Source organism: Rhamphochromis sp. 'chilingali', assembly GCF_963969265.1.
Source record: "Rhamphochromis sp. 'chilingali' genome assembly, chromosome: 6".
NCBI classification, from domain to species: Eukaryota; Metazoa; Chordata; class Actinopteri; order Cichliformes; family Cichlidae; genus Rhamphochromis; species Rhamphochromis sp. 'chilingali'.
In genome coordinates, this window is record NC_137933.1 from 24,138,963 (window position 1) to 24,160,969 (window position 22,007).

Here is a 22,007-nt window from a genome sequence, read left to right on the forward strand (position 1 = left end):
ACTCTCAGTTTTGGAGTTGTGTAAACATTTATTTTTCTTTTTGCTCGGCAAAGATGTTGCATATGTCTCGTGTTGGAATCCAAGGACTTGCTGTTTAACGGAAGACTTGCTTTAACGCATCACAGAAACCAAGTGCAGCACGTGTTTTATGATCTCGTAAACGAGCAGCGATGTTGTGAAACGTGTGTCTGTGTGCTTGGGGGGTGGGGGGGCGGATTGTGTAGGTGGGTGGGGGTCGAGTGTGTGATTGGGATTTATCTGTACCCCCACATCCACCCACCCCCTTTGTCTGGATGGTGGAGCACTCCCTAGAGAGCAATGCTGAACAGACAGGAATCTGTGTCCAGATTTCCAGAGATTCTCCCTGGACGTGTCGCTGCGTGAGAGCTGTTTTTCTTTCGCAGTCCACAAACACATAGCTGCAGCAAAATGGTGAAATGAACGCATTACTTAATATAATATAAATATTTTTAAATTAAAAAAAGAGCAGCCATTGTTGCACGCTCATGCTTAGCATGTTTGGAAACTGCCTTTTCAGGCTTTCAGTGCTACGTGTGAAAAGGATACATTCCAATAATAATTTTGCCTATTTAATGAATTTAAAATGGGTTATATCTCTTACTAAAATGCCCAAATTATCTTCTTCTTTTTTTGCAGATCTTCATCAACAATGAATGGCAGGACTCTGTTAGTGGAAAGGTCTTCCCTGTCTACAACCCGGCTACTGGAGAGCAGATCTGTGAAGTCCAGGAAGCAGACAAGGTAAATGTTATACAATGTTTTATGGTGGAGTATTATTATAAGTATTACATTACATAAGTATAGTTAAACCAAGTAAATGGTTAAAGTCATTACTGTTGATGGATGTAGAAGTTTTTATTGGTAAAACTAATTTTTAACTTGTTCATGTTGGACTAGCGTGCAGGCTTAAACAACAAAAGCAAGCGTTTAGTGGATGTTAGACAATATACAAGATAAAAAAAGATAAAAAAGACAGAAAAGATAAAGGCAGAACTACACACACACACACACACACACACACACACACACACACACACACACACACACACACACACACACACACACACACACACACACACACACACACACACACAGGTGGGAGGGTAACCCAAGTGAACCTCATGGGGTGGGGCAGATGATCCCAAAGGACAGAAAGCAACATGAGCAGAAAGTAAAACCTCAACAAGACCCTTGATGTTCAGCAGATACATTCACATGATGTGCAAACACAGAAGAGATAAATGCAGCTAGAAATAACAAATTATTCTTAAAGTTTTTCTTAATTCATTTGCTCCATATTTTTATTCTTGGGCTTTAAAAGAGTAGCTTTAAATTATTCATAGTTCAGTGTTATCTTTATTAATCATATACTTGGCCTTGCTCCATTCCCTTACTTCATCAGTTTAGCCCCTCCCACTTAAAGCCAGTTTTCTTTTGATTGGCTGTCTCTCACAAACAGCGGGTTTGAACAGCTGCCAGCGTGGCCTCTGTACTCACAGTACAGTACTTTGAGATGAAAACGTTAGGATGCCCTCTCTTTCTCTTTCTCATCACACAGAGCCAAGAGTTAAAAAAAAAAAAAAAAGCTGGTGTAAACTGAGCATGCAGTGAGGTCTGGAGTTTCTGGCTCACAGGGATTACTTTTATACATGATGACCTAATTTTCTGAAACTTAAGCCATGTTTAAAGTGAGCATGTAACAGTATATATATTTGAAAAGCATAATGGAGCTACCTTAAATACATGTAGTACAGTAAAAAGAATAATGAATTTCTCTGTACTTAGGTTTCAGCGCTGGAGAGTCTAACAATGAAAGGTGGGGGGGGGGGGGGGGGGGGGGGTTACCCATAATCAGGAAACATATCACTTCATTTGCATCGCAAAGATTAAAAAAAGTCACACTTTAGGGTTAAAGTTGAGACTTTCTGTGTATCTTAGTGAGTGCCCTGTAAAAGGTTAACCATCTTTTTATTGGATAGGGCAGTGCAGAGAGTAGGAAAGTGGGGAGAGAGTGAAAACATGCAGGAAATGGTCTGTAATGAACTCCAACTCTGGCTCCTGCAGTAAGGACGCTATCCTTTGGTACATGCGTTGCATGCTTAAACAGGTATAGCAATAGTGTTGGCCTGGAGTCTAGTCTTTAGCCGTCATACATGAGTGAAATAGCTGGATCTGAAATATTAAAGAAAAGCAAAAGCACAATATGAGACAAATCATCTTCAGCATTCAGCATATACACTTCTATGTCAGATGTAGGCCTGCTAAAATGCAGAGACAGATCATGAAGTGACATGTTTTTTTTCCCCTGTAGGCTGACATTGATAAAGCCGTGCAGGCAGCTCGCCTGGCCTTTTCTTTGGGCTCTGTGTGGCGAAGGATGGATGCTTCAGAGAGGGGTCGACTGCTGTCCAAACTGGCTGACCTGGTGGAGAGGGACAGTGTCTACCTAGCAGTAAGTGGACAAATACTGGGAATGTTCTCTTATTTTTCCTCACATGTTATTAAATGCATTTTATGCCTTTTGGAAAGAAGGATCTACAGTTGCTTTTGTGCTTGATAGTACAAATACATGCAAATTCTATTTATCCCCTTCGTATATTTTATTTATATTGTCTCTGTATTTATATATATGTGTGTGTGTGTGTGTGTGTGTGTGTGTGTGTGTGTGTGTGTGTGTGTGTGTGTGTGTATATATAATATTCTGTAACTCTGTAACTTCTGTCGGTGCTGTGCTTTTTTGGAAATCGAATTTCCCAGAGGAACCCACCCGAGGGATTAATAAAGTTCTATCTTATCTTATCTTATCTTATCTTATCTTAAATGTCCTAAAGCGAATATAATACTGCCGTATTTGTAGTTAAGTGTTATCTTAGTGTCACATTTCACCCATGGGTGCGTGTAAAAGATAGAAAACAGTATGGAAATATGTGAAGATCAAAAGGTTATATCACATATTTGTCCCTCGTCTCTCTTCAGACTATTGAGTCACTGGACAGTGGAAAGCCTTTCCTGCCCACTCTGTTTGTGGACCTCCAAGGAACCATAAAGACACTGAGATACTTTGCTGGATATGCCGACAAGATCCATGGTACTTCCATTCCAATGGGTAAGAGCCATTTGGACTGAGAGAGATGAAGGGTACTAGCAGTTAAAGAAAGGATTAGTCAGATGGTATTAAAGAAAGAGCCAGGTTTGTGTTTTTGTGTTTGTTCCTCTGACTTTTTGGTACCAAAAAACAAACAAAAAACGCAACAACACTCAACTGAAATTGCAAACTTAACATATATGATTAGTCAGGATTTAAAAACTGAAGCATGTGTGGAAGATCTTTAAATCTACTTCTTTCTTCTAATGGCCAGCAGGGGGCGACTCCTCTGGTTGCAAAAAGAAGACTGACTGTATAGAAGTGTATGAGAAAGATCACTTTCTTTCTGATCTGCTCTTTGACCTCAGTAAACACTTTCCTTGATTAATAAACCAGTTAAACGCTTAAAGATTGCAACATGATGTTTATTTTGTCATTTTTAGTTCCCATTTAGAGAAAATCTATGATAATGAAAGATATGCCTTAGGGCGTGGCAACCTGTAGTTGATAAATCAATTCAATATGAATGCAACACGTCGCTCTTTGCATCAGCTTGAAGTTTCAATACAGAATTCCTCAAACAATTGTTGATGTTACACTGTGCACATTTTTTACACAGTCTGTCATTCAGATTTAATGTGTCAAACCTCTTAGACAATAGTTAGCTGTTTGTTGTGAGAAGTGAGCAGCTGAAAGTAGCTTTAAATTCTCCACTAACTCTACTGAGAGCTTTAGCAGGCACGGTTTTATTCTGAGACCCGTTTGGTATCAGTAAAAGGTTTTAATTGTTATTGTGCATTACTGGGGTGTCAGGAAAATGAAATTAAAATAAAACAAAATAAAAAAAGTTCCCTGACCTGGAAAATCAATACGATCGCTCTTTGAAGTCTGTTGATCAACTTTACTTTTATTATTGTTACATGTGCTAATTGAATTTGGGATATATTATTATATTGACTGTGTTCCACACAAAGTGACCTAGATTAGTAAGTTATTATATAATTTACAACCAGTGCCTGATAACAAATGCAGCAAATTGGTGTTTATTTTTTTAATAAATATTTTTATTGAGCGACAAATGTACATAAGTTTAAAATGACAATACAATCTGTTCCCCTGACATATTTGTTAGTTTTTCTTACATGAACAGATACAATAATACACACACACACAGTCACACCCACGCTTATATAAAATTGAGAAAAACAAACAAAACAAAAAAACCCAAAAAACCCCAAAAACTAAGAAGAAACCCAAAACACACAAAAAAAAAAAGGGGGGGGGGGGAGAGATGATATTAATCAGCTGGTAGAACGTTTAATGACTTGCAATAGTTTGAATAGCAAACCCTGTACAATACACAGGACGTACTATAACGGACATTGGATACTGCTTTCTCCCATTGCTGATCCGAAAAAATTACTCCTAACTCCCGCTCCCAAGCCCTCCTAATTTTAACAACTGAATGGACATGTAAATCCATAAGTTGTTTATATATTAAAGATATAATTGACTTCTTATTGGGTTTAAGGGATAAGAATTCCTCCCAAGGCTGGACATTTGGAAGAAGAGGGTTGGACGGGAAGAGAGCAGAAGTGCAATGCTGTGCCTGAAAATAACGGAATAGATTGGTAGCCGGAAGATTTGTTTCTGAACACAGGTCTAAAAAAGTTAAGAAAGTGCCATCTTTATAGAGATCCTTAAAAGTATTAATACCATGACGCTTCCACTGTACATAGGTACCAAAATCGGTGTTTATTATATATAACAAGCAGCTATAAACATGATTTTAAAACACTCAGAACAATAAAATAAAAAAAATCTTTGTAGCCTCCGTTAATCTTTTCCTACGCTGACTGAAAAGCATGTGGACAGTCAGGAGAACTATGTTATAATATAGGAACCCTGTAAGAGGAGCATGAGAATGCACAATTAATATAGGGATTTAAGTTGTGCAACATTAATTTTTTTTGCTTTTAAGCTACTTTAGAGACCTTTGACTAGGATCATTGCATAAATTCTTGCAATATTTTAATACAAGGCTTTTTACAAGTACAGGAAATTGTAATCTTTTTTTGGGGGGGGGGGGGGGGGGTCTCTATTTGACATCACCATTTATTACATTTTTTAGTAAAACAAAACACTCTTTTTATTTCATTGTGTTCAGAGTTTTGCAGAAAGCTAAGCTTACATTCAGCGGGTGAAGGTAACAAATTGGTAATCAATCTAAACACATTAGAGCCAGCTGCCAGTGTTGCCCCTCTAAAGCAGCTGAATCTGAGGGTGGAAGAGAAGAAAGTTGGCTGTGTGTTTTAAAAGGAAGAAAAAAAAGAATGAGAGAGACTGAGAGGACATGGAAAACATCCTGATACCGCTGTATTGTCCCTCTCAAAGCTTCTCTTGTACGCTGCTGCCAAACCAACCACGGCGAGCGTTTTCCCAGGGCTTTGGTCTAAGCTTTATTCCACTTGTAGGCTTTCAGAGTAAATAAATAAGGGTATTCCTGTAGCCTGTATGATGTAAGTAATCATGTTTGTTCACCTGTTAGAATGAGGCGCAACACAGCTACCATGAGCTGCTCCTCTGCAGCTATTTGTCTTGCCTGTTATGCTGATACTGTGGTGTTAAATTTATATCAGAGACGGCATGAAATGAATGGGGAGTGTCATTATGTGCAGCACCTTTGGCAGTACAGTTTGGTATCATTTACACCACCTGTGCCAAATTGAAATATAATTCATGTGCAGGCGTCATTCTTTCAAACAAGGCTTCAGATACTCGAGTTCCTCCAGAAAATGTCATGCCTACTGGGTTTGTAGATTCATTCCACAAACAATAGCAGTTTTGCAAGATCCACACTGGAATACACGGACAAAAAAAAGAAAAAGTTGAAATATGGGAATCTTACTGCAGTTTTGTATCTGTTGTCAACGTGATTGTTTAACTTGTCATCCCCCCACTGATCCTTCCAGTCCAAGTGCAACATTAAGCAATCATCAGCTGACCACTGTGGTAACAAATTTATACACACATTTCTCAATATGAATTGTTTTTCTGAAAAATGAACAAGCATGGCACACCCTCAGCAAGTACCTCCTTTTTACTCAAGTAATGCAAGAGGAATGAGCAAACCTTTCCAGCATAACACCCATCTCTATGACCTAAAACAGTTACACACATGCCTGTGCTGCTGGAGGAAACGTAATCTCTCACCAGGGTAAAGCAACAAGGAACAAGGAATGTGGATTCATTTGCAAATTAACATGTCGAGTCAACAACACCAGGGGAGTCAGGTGGTGACGTTTTTCATGTGTTTAGAGGGATTTTTTAGTATTTCCTATTAAGTGCTTATTTGTTAAAGTGTTAAAGCTAGGAATAAATAACCCAGTTCTCTCTTTGCTCATGTGTGTTCCTCTACAGATGGAGAGTATCTGACATTTACCAGATATGAGCCTATTGGAGTTTGTGGACAAATTGTCCCTGTGAGTATAACTTTTCTGAAAAGTGACATGCAAACATGACAGGGAAGTGTGAAGAAAAAATAAAAAAGATGGAGTTAGCTGCGTCTAAAAGTACTGAATTACATTCTGAATTTTCCAGTAATTCCCTGTCAGCCACAGTTTTTAAATCTTACCGGTAATCCCCCGCAACCACTCCAAACCCCACCCCCTCCAGTGTGCCGGTGGCTTTGAGGAAAAGGGAACAAGAAGTGAGAAGCAGAAGAATGAGCTAAGGGATTTAACAGAGTGTGTTTGAGGAAAGAAGAATGATGAGAAAGGAGGAAAAGATCAAGGAGAAAGAGACACTGTTGATTGTGCAAGAGTGCAGAAAGCGTGTGGTTCTGTGTTGAGCCCCATGGGCTCCTGTGCAAAGCAGAAATAACACAGGCCTGTGTGTTGAACAGTGATACGGGTCTATTGCACATGTGTTGCAATTTCCCGACTTTCTCAGAATACTGTGGGAAGAGAAAATACTGTACAAGTGCCGAGAACATTTTCTCACTTGACTATGTTTAGACAGAGTGAAAATGAGAGTGAGTGACTTAAGAGCGATGAGTTATTGAACTTGACTTGTGACCACCCAGTGTGTCAGATGCATGATGTCTTTTTCCGGTGTTTGTGTGTGTGTCTGTGTGCGTGCGTGTTGTACACAGTGGAACTTCCCTCTGATGATGACAGCATGGAAGCTGGGCCCAGCACTCGCGTGTGGAAACACTGTCGTCCTGAAACCTGCTGAGGAGACGCCGCTCACCTGCCTCTACATGGCAGCTCTAATCAAGGAGGTAAATGACAGAGTCACTATGACGACAGCAAACATTTCGCACGCACAGTTTCAAGCATGAGTGCTGAACTAACTGAAACAGAATCACTTACAGATTTTATTTTGCCAAGGACACAGTGTTCACTTTGACTTTGGCCAACACTTTATTTAGACAGTTCAATGTTAATGTAACCAAAAGGCGATAAAAAACAGATGTTTAGTGAAGTGTCACATCGATTTGGTGCATCATCTCAGAGTCAGTGAAGTAGGACTTGGCCTTTATGTTATCTCCAGCCAATATAGAGCCAAAATGAAATGGTTAGTTTGCCTCAATTATGCAAATGAACTTTTTAATGGTCTAAAACATACAGATTTTAGTCTCTTAATACAACAATAAAATTTATTTAGGATGATAAAAATGAAACATTTAAAATCTTTCTTTATTTTAATGAAAAAAAAAAGCTCAGAATTAGCATCTGTCTGGTGGGAAATGCTGCAGAAACAGTAATAATGAGATTAATATTGTGAATATCTATTTTTGCTGAGCTTTCACGCTGCATTTAAAAACCTTCATGTTGGTCTCTGTCACATAATTAAGTGTCAGAAATACAAAATAATTATCTGATGCAGAACTAAACACATGTCTAGTGTCTCTAGTTTACTACCTCTGGTAGTTTAGTCAAAATAAAATCCAAATATTAATATTAATACAGCTAATTCAACTCAATTCAATATTCACTGTATGGACAAAAGTACTGGGTCAAACCTATTAATCTTTGAATTCCAATGTTTTCATCTACTGCCTTCACACACATTTGTAAAAGACTGGGTCGTTCTAAAGAACTCACTAAATTTGAACGTTTTGCTGTAATAGGATGTCACCTATGCAACAAGTCAGTTTGTGAAACTTCTACCCTCCTAGATATTACACGATCAACTGAAAGGGAAATTACTGCAATGCGGGAGGCTTTACTAAGAACAGCAACTCAGCCATGAAATCAAAGACCACATAAAGTTATAGAGCAGCAGCACCAAGTGCTAAGGGAAAATAGTCCCTGAATGTCAAATTACAAACAGCAAAACCTCCTTTTGCTTTAACATCAGCACAAAAACTTTGTGCCAGGAGCTGTGTCATCATTGTGTCATCAGTACTCGAGCAGCATTAACAATGTGTCTCACATCCTTCAGCAAGTATGGATGTGGTATATATATATATATAAACAGTATATGAAGTATATACAGTACTGCTGTCTCATGATAATTAGGTTATGTACTTAGCAGAAATGGCTACTGAAGCATTTCACAGTGGTTAGCAAGCTAGCTGTGCCATTTTGTAGACATTTACAGCTTAACTTAACATGTAACCACTCATACTAAATTCTTCCACGGGGAACATTATTAACAATATTTAAACATTAATACATAGACAAGAAAAAACACCCATAATGTCAAGGTCTGCTAAAAATCACCTGCTGCTCGGTTGCTAATTAGAATTAGCATTCCCTCATACAGACTTAAAATATGTACTCCCTAACCTTCTGCTAAGATGGCAACCTTTGAGAATAATACAGGCAGTATTTTAGCAGTAATAAGTACAGCATTATCATACCACATTGAATAATCCCACTTTAACAATAGCATGAAGAGTGATGAGAGCCTAATGATGCACACACTAGCTAAAATGCTAAATGACTAATAAGGAAAGTTATTTTAAGTTTTTATTTCTAAATTTGATATCAGTTTATTATGAATTCAGAGAGATCACAAGAACAAATGTTATATAATCACATAGTTTCATATGTTAAGTATGGATGTGACAGTCAACATAAAAATGCTTTAGAAAAATTAATTCAGGGATGCTCTGGTGTCAACTTTCTTTTTTCTTTATTCAGTTTTTCCTGGCAATAGTGCCGAAAACTCCACAAAATAATAAAATAAAATCTGAACATCTTAAACACGCTGATATAAATCTCGAGTAAATTCCAAACCAGAGCTCTTTGTAGTGAGTGCAGCTGTGTACAATAAGGATAAACACACGAGTAAGTTCAACAACACAGCCTGACATGGCAATGTATTGAAGCCAAATAATGGACAAATTTAAGTGTCTACATCCTCTCTATTTTTCCCCTGTCCTCTCCGGCCTCGCCTCTTCTTGGAGACTATCTGTCTGTTGCCTTTTTGATGTTCTCCCTGCTCTCTGCTTGTAGGGAGGTTGGGTTGGGTCCGGATTCCCCCACACTGCCTGTGGTTTTGCTTGGCTCTGCTGTCATCTCCGCTAAAGCTTGTTTCCTCTCATATTGTTTTGACAGGCCGGCTTTCCACCGGGAGTCATCAATATTTTGCCAGGATTCGGGCCAACAGCAGGAGCTGCAATTGCTTCACACATGGGCATAGACAAAGTGGCTTTCACAGGATCAACCGAGGTACTTTTCTCTCTAGTGGAACTGCTCAGATCAGCATCTGCCTACTGCTAGCTTTTGTCACTGAACACAGTTGACACAGTGACCAACATGTGCAGAGCATAAGAGCAGGCTGGGTAATTAGGGGATGTTGTGTGCCTGTATTGAAGTTTAAATGACAAACAAATGGGGTCTTACATAAGCCGCGCACCCTGTCATTACTCCTCATGACAGGGCTCTGATTTTATCGCACACACATGCACATATTTGCGCTGTCGAGAGTATACAAACAGGTCTCTCTGAAAACACTGCCTCTCGTCTGTTTTCCCTCAGCTGTCTTTGAGGTATTAATGCACCTCCATACCGCTTTTCATTTAGCTCACCATCAGGATATACCCTTACAGCTCTTGAGAACAGGGAAGCAGTTAATAGGAAGACAAAGGACATACCATGTTAGGTGTTGAGCCTTGTGGTCTGAACAGATTCCTGGAGTCAGCGAGAACAGCCAGAGTGACGGCAGATCCCTTTCTACAGATCATTTATAAACATCTGTCATTTCCATGTTGACTAACCCCTGTATTAAAACCATTTACAGTAGTCCTGATGTTGTAGTGATATTTTTATGTGACCATCCTGTAATTTACACCTATCTTTAGCAAATAACACGGCCTTATGTAATATTTGTTTTGACTCCTGCATTGTGTTGGAGGCGCCATGTGTACAGTATGTGTAATTGGAGCAGTCCCTGATAAGCCCATACAGGTACAGATGTCACAGATAAAAGCAATGAAAGCAAAACCGACTGGAACAATGAGACATTCGCTCGTTGGACCTTTTTTGCCTTCAGAGGTGCCTTAATCCGTCATAGCATAGGTTCTACAAGGTGTTGGTAACATTCCTCAGGGATTTAGGGTTTTGTTGATGTGATGATAGCATCACACAGTTGCTGCAGATTTGTCGGCTTCACGTCCATGATGCAAATCTCCCGTTCCACCACATCCCAAAGGTGCTGTACTGGATTGAGATCCAGGCAAATTGTAGCCTTCCTGTTTTTAACTGCTGTTAGCCGACAGGAGTGCCACCCGGTGTGGCTGAAGCCAATCTGCGTGCTGTGCGCTTTAGCGATTCTGCGCTGGCATTCTGGCCATTCCACTCTGAACTTATTTTCACCCAGAGAACTCCCACTCACTGGATATCTTCTCTTTTTCAGATTATTCTCTGTAAAATAGATGGCTGTGTGGGAAAATCCCAGTAGATCAGCAGTTTCTGAAATAGTCACACCGGCCTGGCACCAATAACCATACGCCCTTCAAAGCCGCTTAAATTACATTTGTTCCCCATTCTGATGCTCAGCATGAGCAAGGGGCAGTTGAACCAGTGTACCTAATTAAGTGGCACATGAGTAGACATATTCCTGTAAAATGTAAACGTGAATGTCACAGGGAGAGATCATCATTAGTGTACGCCGTTGTTTGCATTTCAAAGATCCTGGATGTCGATGAGGCGGATTTTAAGTGACGCTAATGGACTCGAGGAACAGCTGTGAGAGTTGACCAGTCTGTTGCTTCAACACTGAAATTTCCCCAAAACAGTTTTAAATGACTTTGGTGATATGCTGGGTTTTTTTCTTTTTATGAAACAATGGTGGATTTTTTTGTTTATTTTTTTAAATATCTGGATAACTTGCAGAACTGAATTTGTTACACACATTTATGTCTCAGTTTAAAAATCAACATTAGCATCTGGGCAGGAGAACAATTCAGCTTCAGATATATTAAGAACTGTTGGTTACAGTTATATCTGCTAAGGTTTGGGGTTATGCAGTTGTTTGTGGGGTTCATTGTTATTATAATAATAATTAATATTATTATGTTGTGTGATTTATGTCTGTCCTCTTGAAAATTCCAGTAAATTTATTGTCTACGTGATATGGAAACAGTTGGTGTTCGTACCAATGGTTCTAACTTTTAGAAAGTCATGACAGGGACCAGACTGAAGTAATTGCAGGTAGTGGTTGCTGTCCAATCGATTAGTACTGAAAAGTCTCATAAATGACATTATTCATTTATTAGCCTTTGTAATCTTTACCTCTGTTCATTTATAGGCTGCAAAGCGGAGGCATCACTCCCTCAGGACCTTTAGTTTCTTTCATTTTAAAACCAAAATATTCCCAAAATAGTGATTTTTTAAAATATTTTCACAAACAAATGCTTCCATTTGCTGAAAGGGTGTCGGGAGTCTTTTGCCCTGCTCCCTGCACTTGCTGCACAGACAACCCTTAACAAATATATCATCAGTTGCCTGTCGTAGGACTGACGGCAGGCCGTTGGAAAATATTTACATATTGCCCAACCCAACTAAGCATGTTAATATCATATTGTGTGTTTGTGTGCGTGTGTGTGTGTGTGTCCATGCTGACATAAGCATTAAGCTCAAACCACAGCTGTAGACCATATTGTTCCTAAAAATGGCCACAGCATTGCAGAGTTTGTCTGTGTGGAGCCAGGACCTTGGGCTAGCCCATGCTGGTATTAGTTACATTAACCACAATGTGTTAAAGATAAGCATTACCAAAATAATGCATGACTGCATCATATCAAAGTCTCCTTAAATACAAACAGAGTAGTAGAAGTGTGCGTCTGGAGAAAAAAAAGTTTACTCTTTAAATAGAAACTCTGAAACAGCTGTCAGCCAGCTGTAAATCAACGCCTCCTGCCGGGCGTTACAGCCTTCCGTTAGCTACCAGTCTTAGTAACACAGCAGTAATTTATAAAATGACCAATGGTACACACATTAGATTGTACAGCTGAAATCATCAAAAACTAATGTGATCTAGTTTTTGCGGGAAAAAACGGATCCATTTTGAAGCAGGAGACACATTTATTTTGGAGCCAGCATCTAGCAGCTTTCAGCAACACTGCATTAGCTACATTTTGGAGACTAGACCACACTGATATTAGAAACGATCAGACACCCATGAGTAGTTCTTGATCAGAGACTGTATAAAGCATGGATGTGCCCACATTCAGAAATTGTATTGTGGACTCTGTTAGCATTTTGGCTGTTGCCATGTTGGATTTTGGGAGGAAGAAGTTACTTTATATGAATAAACAAGTGGCGTGCTAATTTATCACCTATCCATGAACTCGAGTGCAAAACACAGAAGCACATATCAGCAAAGCATGTTAAGGCAATTTACAAGCGTAGTGTTCATACTGTATTGGTTAACACATGTCAAATGATTAAGGGACACAAATCCCTAGGAGGGTTGTGTCAGGAATGGAATCTGGCATAAAAATCTGGCAAATCAAACTTATTGATTTATCCGCTTTTGTGGTGTCTTGTGAATAAGCAACCCAAGTAGTGAACTAATAAAACACCAGAACTTCACTCACCAAAGCACATAACTTCTGGGATGATTTGACCACACATCAAGCCCTAATGTTAGTCAGATAATCAATTAAAAATTCACCTACGGCAATACCGGCCCAGTCTAATGGCTGGATGTAACAAAAGTGAGGCCTCGTAGATGCTAGTCAGCTCCAGCTAAATGTGTTGGGAAAGCTGTCTGTTAATTAATAAGGCCACACCCCTAACTCAGTTAAGCAGGTAGATCAGTTATTAAAAAAATAAATCATTCTACTTATAGTTGATCTGAATGGCTATCTGTAAAGCACAGGGACATTTTTATGTCAAGCTAAACATGCTTTGTAATGCTGTACATGGCCATTTTATCATGGAAGTCTAATGAGACTCACTCCCTTTTGAAGCCAGCCTCAAGTGGCCACTAGAGGAACTGCAGTTTGTTTTGGTTTTTTTGGGTTTTTTTTTTTTTTTTAGCATTGTCTTAATTCATTCCAAAGCTTCTGATTGGCTGATAACAGTAACTATGTGTCCTTCCCTGAGTCGTACATGTATCGTCACATGATTTGACCTTTTCTAGGCAAACGCAAATAGTTCCTAAAATAAAAGTTCAGAACAGAAATGCGCTATTGTGGACACAGCATCCTTTGTGTTCTTAGCTTACTTATTTGTGTGTGTAGGATGTCTGTTCAATGTCTACAGTGTCTTCAATCTTTCGTACATTTTCTGTAAACATTCAAATTCAAGCACAACCTCACTAGGATCACCAAACTTTGTTAGAATAAGCCACGGTAAAAACTGTTAGCAGCTGCTAACGGTCTATATTAGTTACTGTATAATTTCAAACATTGATCTAGTTATGATTAAACCATAATCATGTATTTATCTATTTAGAAATTATCTATCCTGTGGCATCTTGTTTAACTTGTATTATAAACATCTTTGTTTAACATCTCATCCCAATTGAACATTTCCTTTATAAGTGGTCCAGTTTGGGGGGTTTCTTGTTGTTTTTGGTTCTTTTTTTACTAGTTTTCCTGTTATTTCGTGTGAACTGGAGTCAATTACTGAGAAAAGAGCCAGCACTGTCAGAGACTGCTGATGCCCAGACAGTGAGTCACTGCACTGTAGTAGCAATGGTGGGATCCTAGCAAGCACCTCATCTCCTCAGACAGGATTGAAGGTGCTTGAGTAGCTACAGGTGGATTTTAGGAGCTCAGCTCATCTCTCACTGACTCACATGTGGCGGAGGAGTCTAGCAGCCCAGTGTGTTTCCTTTACCCTTGAATAAACACATGCTAAACTCCCCTTAGTCAGCCACTTTATGTTTCTGATCAAAGACAGACAAAACACATCAGAAAAATGAAGCCGAGCCAAGTTTTGTGTTGTATTTAGGCAGCTTCGGTACCAGCCGCAGCCCAGCTGTTCTGATCTTAGTCTTTCAGTATATAATGGGAAGTAGAGCGAAGAAGAAAAGAGCAAGAGAATGAGTCTTTAACATGTTTGAAGATGTTTTTCTTAGGGGTGGTTTGAAGAAGGGGGGGGGGGGGGGGACTTGGACACTAAGGGGTTTTTTCTTCTTCTTTATCTATAAAAGACACAGTATGAGTAACAGGAAGATGAATACTTGTTTAGGGTGTAGGATTGTGAGGGTGGTGTATGGGATTTTCCAGGCTTGTTATCAGTCCAGTTATTGCAACGTGTCAGAACAGTGAAAAATATTGATTAAAAACTGGTGACTCATTCTCACAACCTAAAATCATGTTTACCGAAATTGGCAAGGGGGTCAAATAGCGTCCGGCAGTTTTAACCTGTATCTTTTCATGTCGAGTACGTATTACTGCAACTGCCTTTATTAGTCTTAAAGCAGCAGGTTTAGATTAAAGGCTGTAACCAGAGGTGCACAGTCAGCCTGGCTCTGTCCAAAAGTGATGAATCCCACCATGTATTTATTATTTTACCAATTTAATTATTCATTTAAATGTCATGTTTATTTTTTTTAAGTTGCCTCATTATATGTTTGTTTTGTGTCTCATTTAAAACACGTTGAGTTGAATTGAAAAAGTGCCTAAACAAATAAATGTGCCATGACTTTAATCTCATATTAGCACAAAGTTCTGTTGCCTTTAGCTCAAGCTAGTTTCTCCTGCTCATAAGCTCATAGATGGTATGATGAGTGGGCGTTGCCACTGTGATGTCGCCTGTTTGGTACCTGAAATCTTATTTGGATTCCCTGAGTGGTTGGCGGTGGTTGCTGGAGGCTGCAACAAAAACTCTTACCACCTGCTCTCCAAGTGGTAGTAAAACTGGGAAAAATGCAATGCAAACTGGGAAGGCAGAACACTCACCTTCAAAGTAAAAGTTGTACCTTACCACTGGAACCAGAAGATTTCAAAAAGTGCTCAACTTTTACTTTGATGGTCTTTGTTCCTGGTTGGTGTCGCACTTTTAGCAGTTTTAGCAACACTACCGCTAGGCGAGCAGTTAACAAGCAGAGGCCCATAAAATACAAAAATTTCAATCACCAAAGTGGAGTACAAACCTGGACAAATAATCACACTGAAAACCATACTAATCAGTATGCAACAAAAACCTCCTAGTGATTGCAATCTTCTAGTGGCAATCTACCAGCAACACTAACAATCTGCTAGCAAAGCAAGTAGTGTGTTGCCTTTGCTTTATCATGTTTGTCTTCAAAATATCTTTGACCACTAGCCAAGCACTAGTAAAACTTAAAAAAGTGTGTCACAAACTGAAAATTGTAAACAAGAAAAATTAATTTGAGCTTTTTTAACAAGGTTGGCTGCAATGCTAAGACACAAATTTAAGCATCTCTTTTTCTGGTTTGTGTCTTACTTTTCACAGTTTCAGTATTAGCTCAGAGACTAGCTGGACAATGTTTATATGCAAGTACAATGCTTTCTTTTAAACTACAACTGCAGCAAAATGCTAACAGCCAAAGCAATCACAATGAGGTTTTTGCTAACTAGTTGTAGAATACATATTTTTGCTAGGGAGCATGTAGGCTTGCATTACTGGGATTTTATCACTCATCTCCCAGTGACTGCCATCAGCATCCAACCACTCCTAAGCAGTCAGGGAATACAAATTTTTTCCTCATGACCAGTGGTTCTCTGATGTTTGCAAACTAGTTTCTTGGTCTATGACACTAATGCCTTATTCAAGCGATCCTACATTGCCACCAAGCTTACTACACATCCAAACAGTGAATATATTAATGTTATGTGGTTAATGGTCACGTGCCTCCAAAAACCTCATCGCCTTCAAGTTTCACTAAATCTCCAGTCACCAGAGAAAAATATCTTTTCCCTGACTGGCTTACTGGTGATTGGTGGAGGTACAAGGGTATTGCTTGGTCTTCTTACCTTAGCCTGCTTCTAAAATATCTTACTATGCATAGCCTGTAATGTAGCAAAAAGAAGTGTGGATGTTATTTAATGATGTATTACAGAGAAAAACAAGGTTCAAGTAAAAAAATATTCATGGCTTGTATTCAAAACATTTTCAAAGATTTAATGATTTGTACTAAATAAAACTAAAACGTTCTCCCCCAGAATGAATTTTACACATGATTCTCTTGAGCAATAGATCTTTATCAAGGAATGTTATTCCTCAATCTGTAATTTATTATTCTTCATTTAGGTCATCTGATATCATCGCTCCTGATAAGGAGTAAAGTGGAAATTAGGGCAATAGAAGGATGAGATAAAACACCACAAATCCCTTGCCGTCTTTCGTATCGTCACACCAGGCCCAACTCATACCGAATATCCCGTCTCGGTGTTATATCACAGTACACCACCCACACACCTTGTGGTTGCCTCTTCCTGTCCTACGGCACATATCAAATACTCTTCCCGGCAGAAACATCATTTTGTTTTCCTCTCGCTGTCGCCAAAAGCCTGTAACAGATATTCTTTCTGTGTGTTTGCAGAACTCATGTTTCAGCTGGCCTACCAGTATATTCCTTGTTAGGAGCTAACCAGCCTCTTTAAGATATTTAATGGTTCCAGCTGATTTACTGATCTGGCTGTGAGCCTTGCATCGCCACGAATAAACCTCTGATCTGTTTCCTCTGTTAGGTCGGCAAGCTGATCCAAGAGGCAGCTGGGAAGAGTAACCTAAAGAGAGTGACGCTGGAGCTGGGAGGAAAGAATCCCAACATAATATTTGCAGATGCTGATTGTAAGTTTTGTTTTGTTATTTTGTTATTTGTCACTTCATTTACCTGACCCCCTCCCACCCAATGTCTGTCTGTCACAATCACGGTTTTTTTTGTAGCTGTGTGTCATATTCTTAGAAAAGCACTCACAGCTCTCACCCTTACTGAGAACCTTAAAATGTTCGGGGCTTAGCAGTGCTATGAAAACCTCTGGATGGATGGGTTTCATATAAACTCCAAGTGTCTCACCAAACTGGGGTTGCAGAGCGTCTCAAATGCTTTCAGCAGCCGTGAGAGGGGCACACTAGGGCCTGTAAATCAAGGGAATGGACCCCGACTCGGCCGAGACCCATAAATCACAGGGGTCCATTAACCCTTTGTGCACAACAGCGGGATCCTGTCTCTCAGGTGTCAGGTGTCAGATTTGCATGGGATAGCTCCAATAACATTGCACACATTGCTTTTTATAAACAGATAAATTTGTTCTGTCTTTATTGATATTTAATTTGTGCGTTGTTTCACTTTTAAAGACCAGTCAGGTCTTTTTTTTACCTAATAAGTAGCTTCATGGTTATAATTCTATACTACTTTTGTTTAGTTATTAACCAGCACAAATCTCTCCATTTCCCCAGTGGATCTGGCTGTAGAAGAAGCCCACCAGGGTGTGTTTTTCAACGCAGGCCAGTGTTGCACGGCAGGCTCTCGCGTCTATGTGGAGGAGCCCATATATGACGAGTTCGTCCGGAGGAGCGTGGAGAGAGCAAAGAGGAGGATAGTTGGCAGCCCCTTTGACCCCATGACTGAGCAGGGACCACAGGTGAGGAGCACAGAATCAGAAGCTGTGATCGGTTTTTCTATCATTTGCTCTGTAAATTTCATATATTGCTCATTTTTTCTGTCATAAGGGAGTAAGTCTGTCCTCCACCTCCACAGATCAGCCGAGAGCATCAGAGCCGTGTGCTGGAGTTCATCCAGATCGGCATTACCGAAGGGGCCAAGCTGGAGTGTGGAGGCAAAGCTCTGGGCTTGAAAGGTTTCTTCATTGAGCCTACGGTCTTCTCTAACGTCAGAGATGACATGCGCATTGCCAGAGAAGAGGTATAGTGATAAAGACTCCAGCACTACTAATGCATCTTGAGTTGATTTAAGGGCTGCAATAGAAGAGGTAGCAAAACAGTTCATGAATAAATGTAGAGGCTGTTAATAACCTGTTTCTCTAACCTGGAGAAAAAAAGAGTCACTAAAGCTGTCAAAAAATGTAAAAAGGTACCAAAAAGGATGGTGATACATAAATTAAGTCCCTAATTAAATGCGTTTACCTAAGAATAACTAATAATTTTGAAGTTCATAGTGAGTCTGTGTATTCTCATTTCTTTGATGTGTGATGTTAGCTTACCATTTACCATATTTCTACAGATTTTTGGGCCAGTCCAGCAGATCATGAAGTTCAAAACAATTGATGAAGTGATAGAAAGAGCCAACAACTCAGATTATGGTTTGGTTGCCGCTGTATTCACCAAGGACATCAGCAAAGCCATGACCATATCCACAGCCATGCAGGCTGGCACTGTCTGGTAAGCTCTATCTGCCGTGCTTCTTCAGCTCCATTCAGTAATATTTTTCATGTGAGAAATATCAGCCACTTTCCCGAAGCTTTAACTAACAGTCTGCTGATTTAGAATCATTACAGTAGCCACAAAGAAAAGCTTTTCTTCCCTTTTATCCACCCATAAGCTCAGATATGATGAGAAAATATCAGAAATAATGTTCCAGGACAGGACAACTGAAATGAAATTAATAGTAAATGTTACTTGTTGAGTTAACCTGCAATAGTTTCCATTTTTAATTACTTACAAATGGTTATGAGTAGAAGTATAGATAGCTGCCAGAAATCTTGCGTCACTTGTTATGCTTAGCTATTTTAATAACTCTTCCTTCATCAATGATGTTGACCTAATCACCATCGGGCAATTTTCATCACAAATGCCACATAAATTATTCTGTAACCAAGAAAGGATATTATATGCTCCATCCTTAATTATAAACATGTGCTGGCGCATGTGCTGTGCCAGTGTGCCTGCACATGTGATGTGACAATAAAAAGTGATTTGATTTGATTTGATTTGATTAAACATTATATTTATGAGTCCAATCACAAGACATCAGTAATAGGTAAGATCCAGAACTTTAATCATAGACATTGAGAAATTCACTCAGCAGGTGGTCAACTCAGGCAAAGAGACAGACTCCAAAAGAGGGGAGAAAAGTCATGTATGAGGAGGCACACAAATATACAAAAACCTGAGCTAGAAAGGAAAAAGAAAACACAAGTAGTGCAACTATTAAAATGGCATGAATGTTTGAGACTAAAAGGACAATCTAGAAATTGGGGGGTACTGTACAGGGGGTGTATGAAGACTCAGAGAGCGATCAGCTGAATGTGGTTCAAAAAACTGGCGAGAGAAGAACAAGGACATAAGTGATGAAGCACGAGAACAAAGTCTTTCAGCAGAAGGATGAGAAGGAAAAAAATCGCTGAAATATTTAATAATTTTACTTCATATTTTCGAGTTACTTCAAAGCATTGTTTCTGCAGCTACAGCAGCTGTAATCACTACGTTTACAGATATAGAACCTGACATTTTTTAACTGTGTTTGCTAAACAGCAAAAGAATAATTGTTATTGAGTTCAGGGGTTTTTAAAAATAGCTGTGATGATGAGAATGTAATTTTACATCCGTCTTCCCAAATGACGCTTTGGATAAAGTTGTGCAAAATTTTTATAGTAAACTGCAAGTCAACTGATCAAGAGTGATCAATGCTTTGTGTATTTCACAGGATAAACTGCTTCAACGCTCTGAGCACACAGTGTCCATTTGGAGGATATAAAATGTCTGGCAATGGACGTGAAATGTGAGTAAGACTTGGTCGTCTGCCCGCTGAATACACACAAATTAGTTGCAACACTAGTATTGCTGACTTAGTGTTTTGAAAGCCGACTTTCCAAAAAAGCTTAACATGATGTAAATCTCTATCTAAGAGGAAATATTCCTGCTCCAAGGGCCTCCAGCAGTGTGTACACTGTAATTCAATGTTGCTGTCAGCATTCGAGTTTAAACAAAATGTTTCTATTTCTTCTTTCAGGGGAGAAAACGGCTTGAAGGAGTACTCAGAAGTGAAGACCATCACAATAAAGATGGTCGCCAAGAACTCTTAAGGCAGCCACACTTTTTTTGGGAGTGGGGAGGGAGGAGGAGGTAGTGTCTTCCTCATTGTTGACAAGCATTTGTCAGTCTGTCCATGGTGTCACACCACGACCCATCAGAGCTACTTATATCCATGATAACTCCAGGCTGTACCCACTCACTGCCTCCCATCCCTCCGTGGACATTCAGCCGCTTCCAGTCCAGGTATCGCCACTTGTGTTGCCCCCCTCCCACAGTACTCCATACCTCCTCCACTAACTACACTAAAGCACTCACAAAGACGATGGGGGAGGCTGCTCTGACTTCAAAACCCAATAACGACGCCCGTCCCAGCCGTTACAACCCCGATTCTCACCACCAGATGCTGGATGCTCAGAGACTCAGTTGCCGCACTTGCAATCAGCCCTTTAGCAGCTTGTAACCCGCTGGGTGACAGTTTTTCTCTGTACTGTGCGGTGTGATCGTCAAAACCTCATGTGTCACTGTCTTGTTAGAATTTGTGCGAGCACGTTCGCTCATTCAAAACCACTGATGTCGTCAGCCTCAGACACGAATGGATGAAATGTTAATTCTGAATTAAGATTGATTTCTAATTGTCTTTGTTTGTATTTTAGCTCATATGACTTAACACTGTATGTCGACCTTTGACTGATGTAAACGTGAAAAAACTTTAACCTCTTAAAAGCATTTTACTCTCACCTGCTAAAAGAGGAGTAGATGTGTTTTAAAATACATGTAACTGATTTTCATTGATGTCCATCTATTTTTATGTTTATACAATCATATGCTATAAAATTATAAAATGACTATAGTTGTTTTTTTGTTTTTTGTTTGTTTTTCAGTAAAATCTTTTTTTCTTGGAAAAAGTGTTTCGAGTCTTTGCCGATCAAAAAGTCTCACATTTTAATTCAGGCTAAATCTGTCTATTTAATTATTACATTAAATATCTATACTTAGCTCGTTATATTGATCCACATGTTGAACAGTACTAATAGTACTACTCATTATTATTATACTTTGAATACTAATTCAAAATCTCCATCCACTCAGATGTATTTTTGTCAGTGTTTGGAAAAAAAAATCAGTTTTAGATTTACCGAGCCAAAATGATCTGTGACGTATAAATCAGCCCATCCAGGTCCAGCAGGGAAGTTACACAAGTCTGATGTGAACATTTGAACTCTGAGGTAAAAACCGTTTCCAAACTTATGAAATTGGAAATATTTGCATAGTGATAAACGCTAGAGTTTTTACTTGCACCACAGAGGAGGTGGAGGTGTCATTGTGGGAGTTATTAATCATATTTTGTGGGGGACAACATTTAACACACTACTTATCCTCTTCCTTCCTTATTTAGTTGGCCAGTGCTGCAAAATATTAAAGTTGTATCAAAGTGTTCCAGTAAAAAAAAAGTCGTGGTGGGGGCAGCGGCAGGTAGCAGCGGGTAAAGTTAAGCCTACCAGGTGAATGGAAATACTGTTTATTTCTAT

At 39.3% G+C, this 22,007-nt stretch overlaps 1 protein-coding gene across 1 annotated transcript in view; it reads left to right on the plus strand.

Annotated features, from left to right (window-relative positions):
* aldh1a2 (aldehyde dehydrogenase 1 family, member A2) overlaps positions 1-21,342 on the plus strand; it is a 28,410-nt gene extending 7,068 nt beyond the window's left edge. Inside the window, exons 2-13 of the mRNA XM_080884898.1 lie at positions 658-762; positions 2,333-2,473; positions 2,998-3,127; positions 6,527-6,588; positions 7,260-7,388; positions 9,676-9,789; positions 17,232-17,334; positions 17,944-18,128; positions 18,245-18,409; positions 18,728-18,885; positions 20,150-20,224; positions 20,456-21,342. Coding sequence (XP_080741024.1) covers positions 658-762; positions 2,333-2,473; positions 2,998-3,127; positions 6,527-6,588; positions 7,260-7,388; positions 9,676-9,789; positions 17,232-17,334; positions 17,944-18,128; positions 18,245-18,409; positions 18,728-18,885; positions 20,150-20,224; positions 20,456-20,528 — 1,440 coding nt within the window. The 3' untranslated portion in view covers positions 20,529-21,342. The remainder of the gene's footprint in view (positions 1-657; positions 763-2,332; positions 2,474-2,997; positions 3,128-6,526; positions 6,589-7,259; positions 7,389-9,675; positions 9,790-17,231; positions 17,335-17,943; positions 18,129-18,244; positions 18,410-18,727; positions 18,886-20,149; positions 20,225-20,455) is intronic.
* Positions 21,343-22,007: the final 665 nt, after the last annotated feature.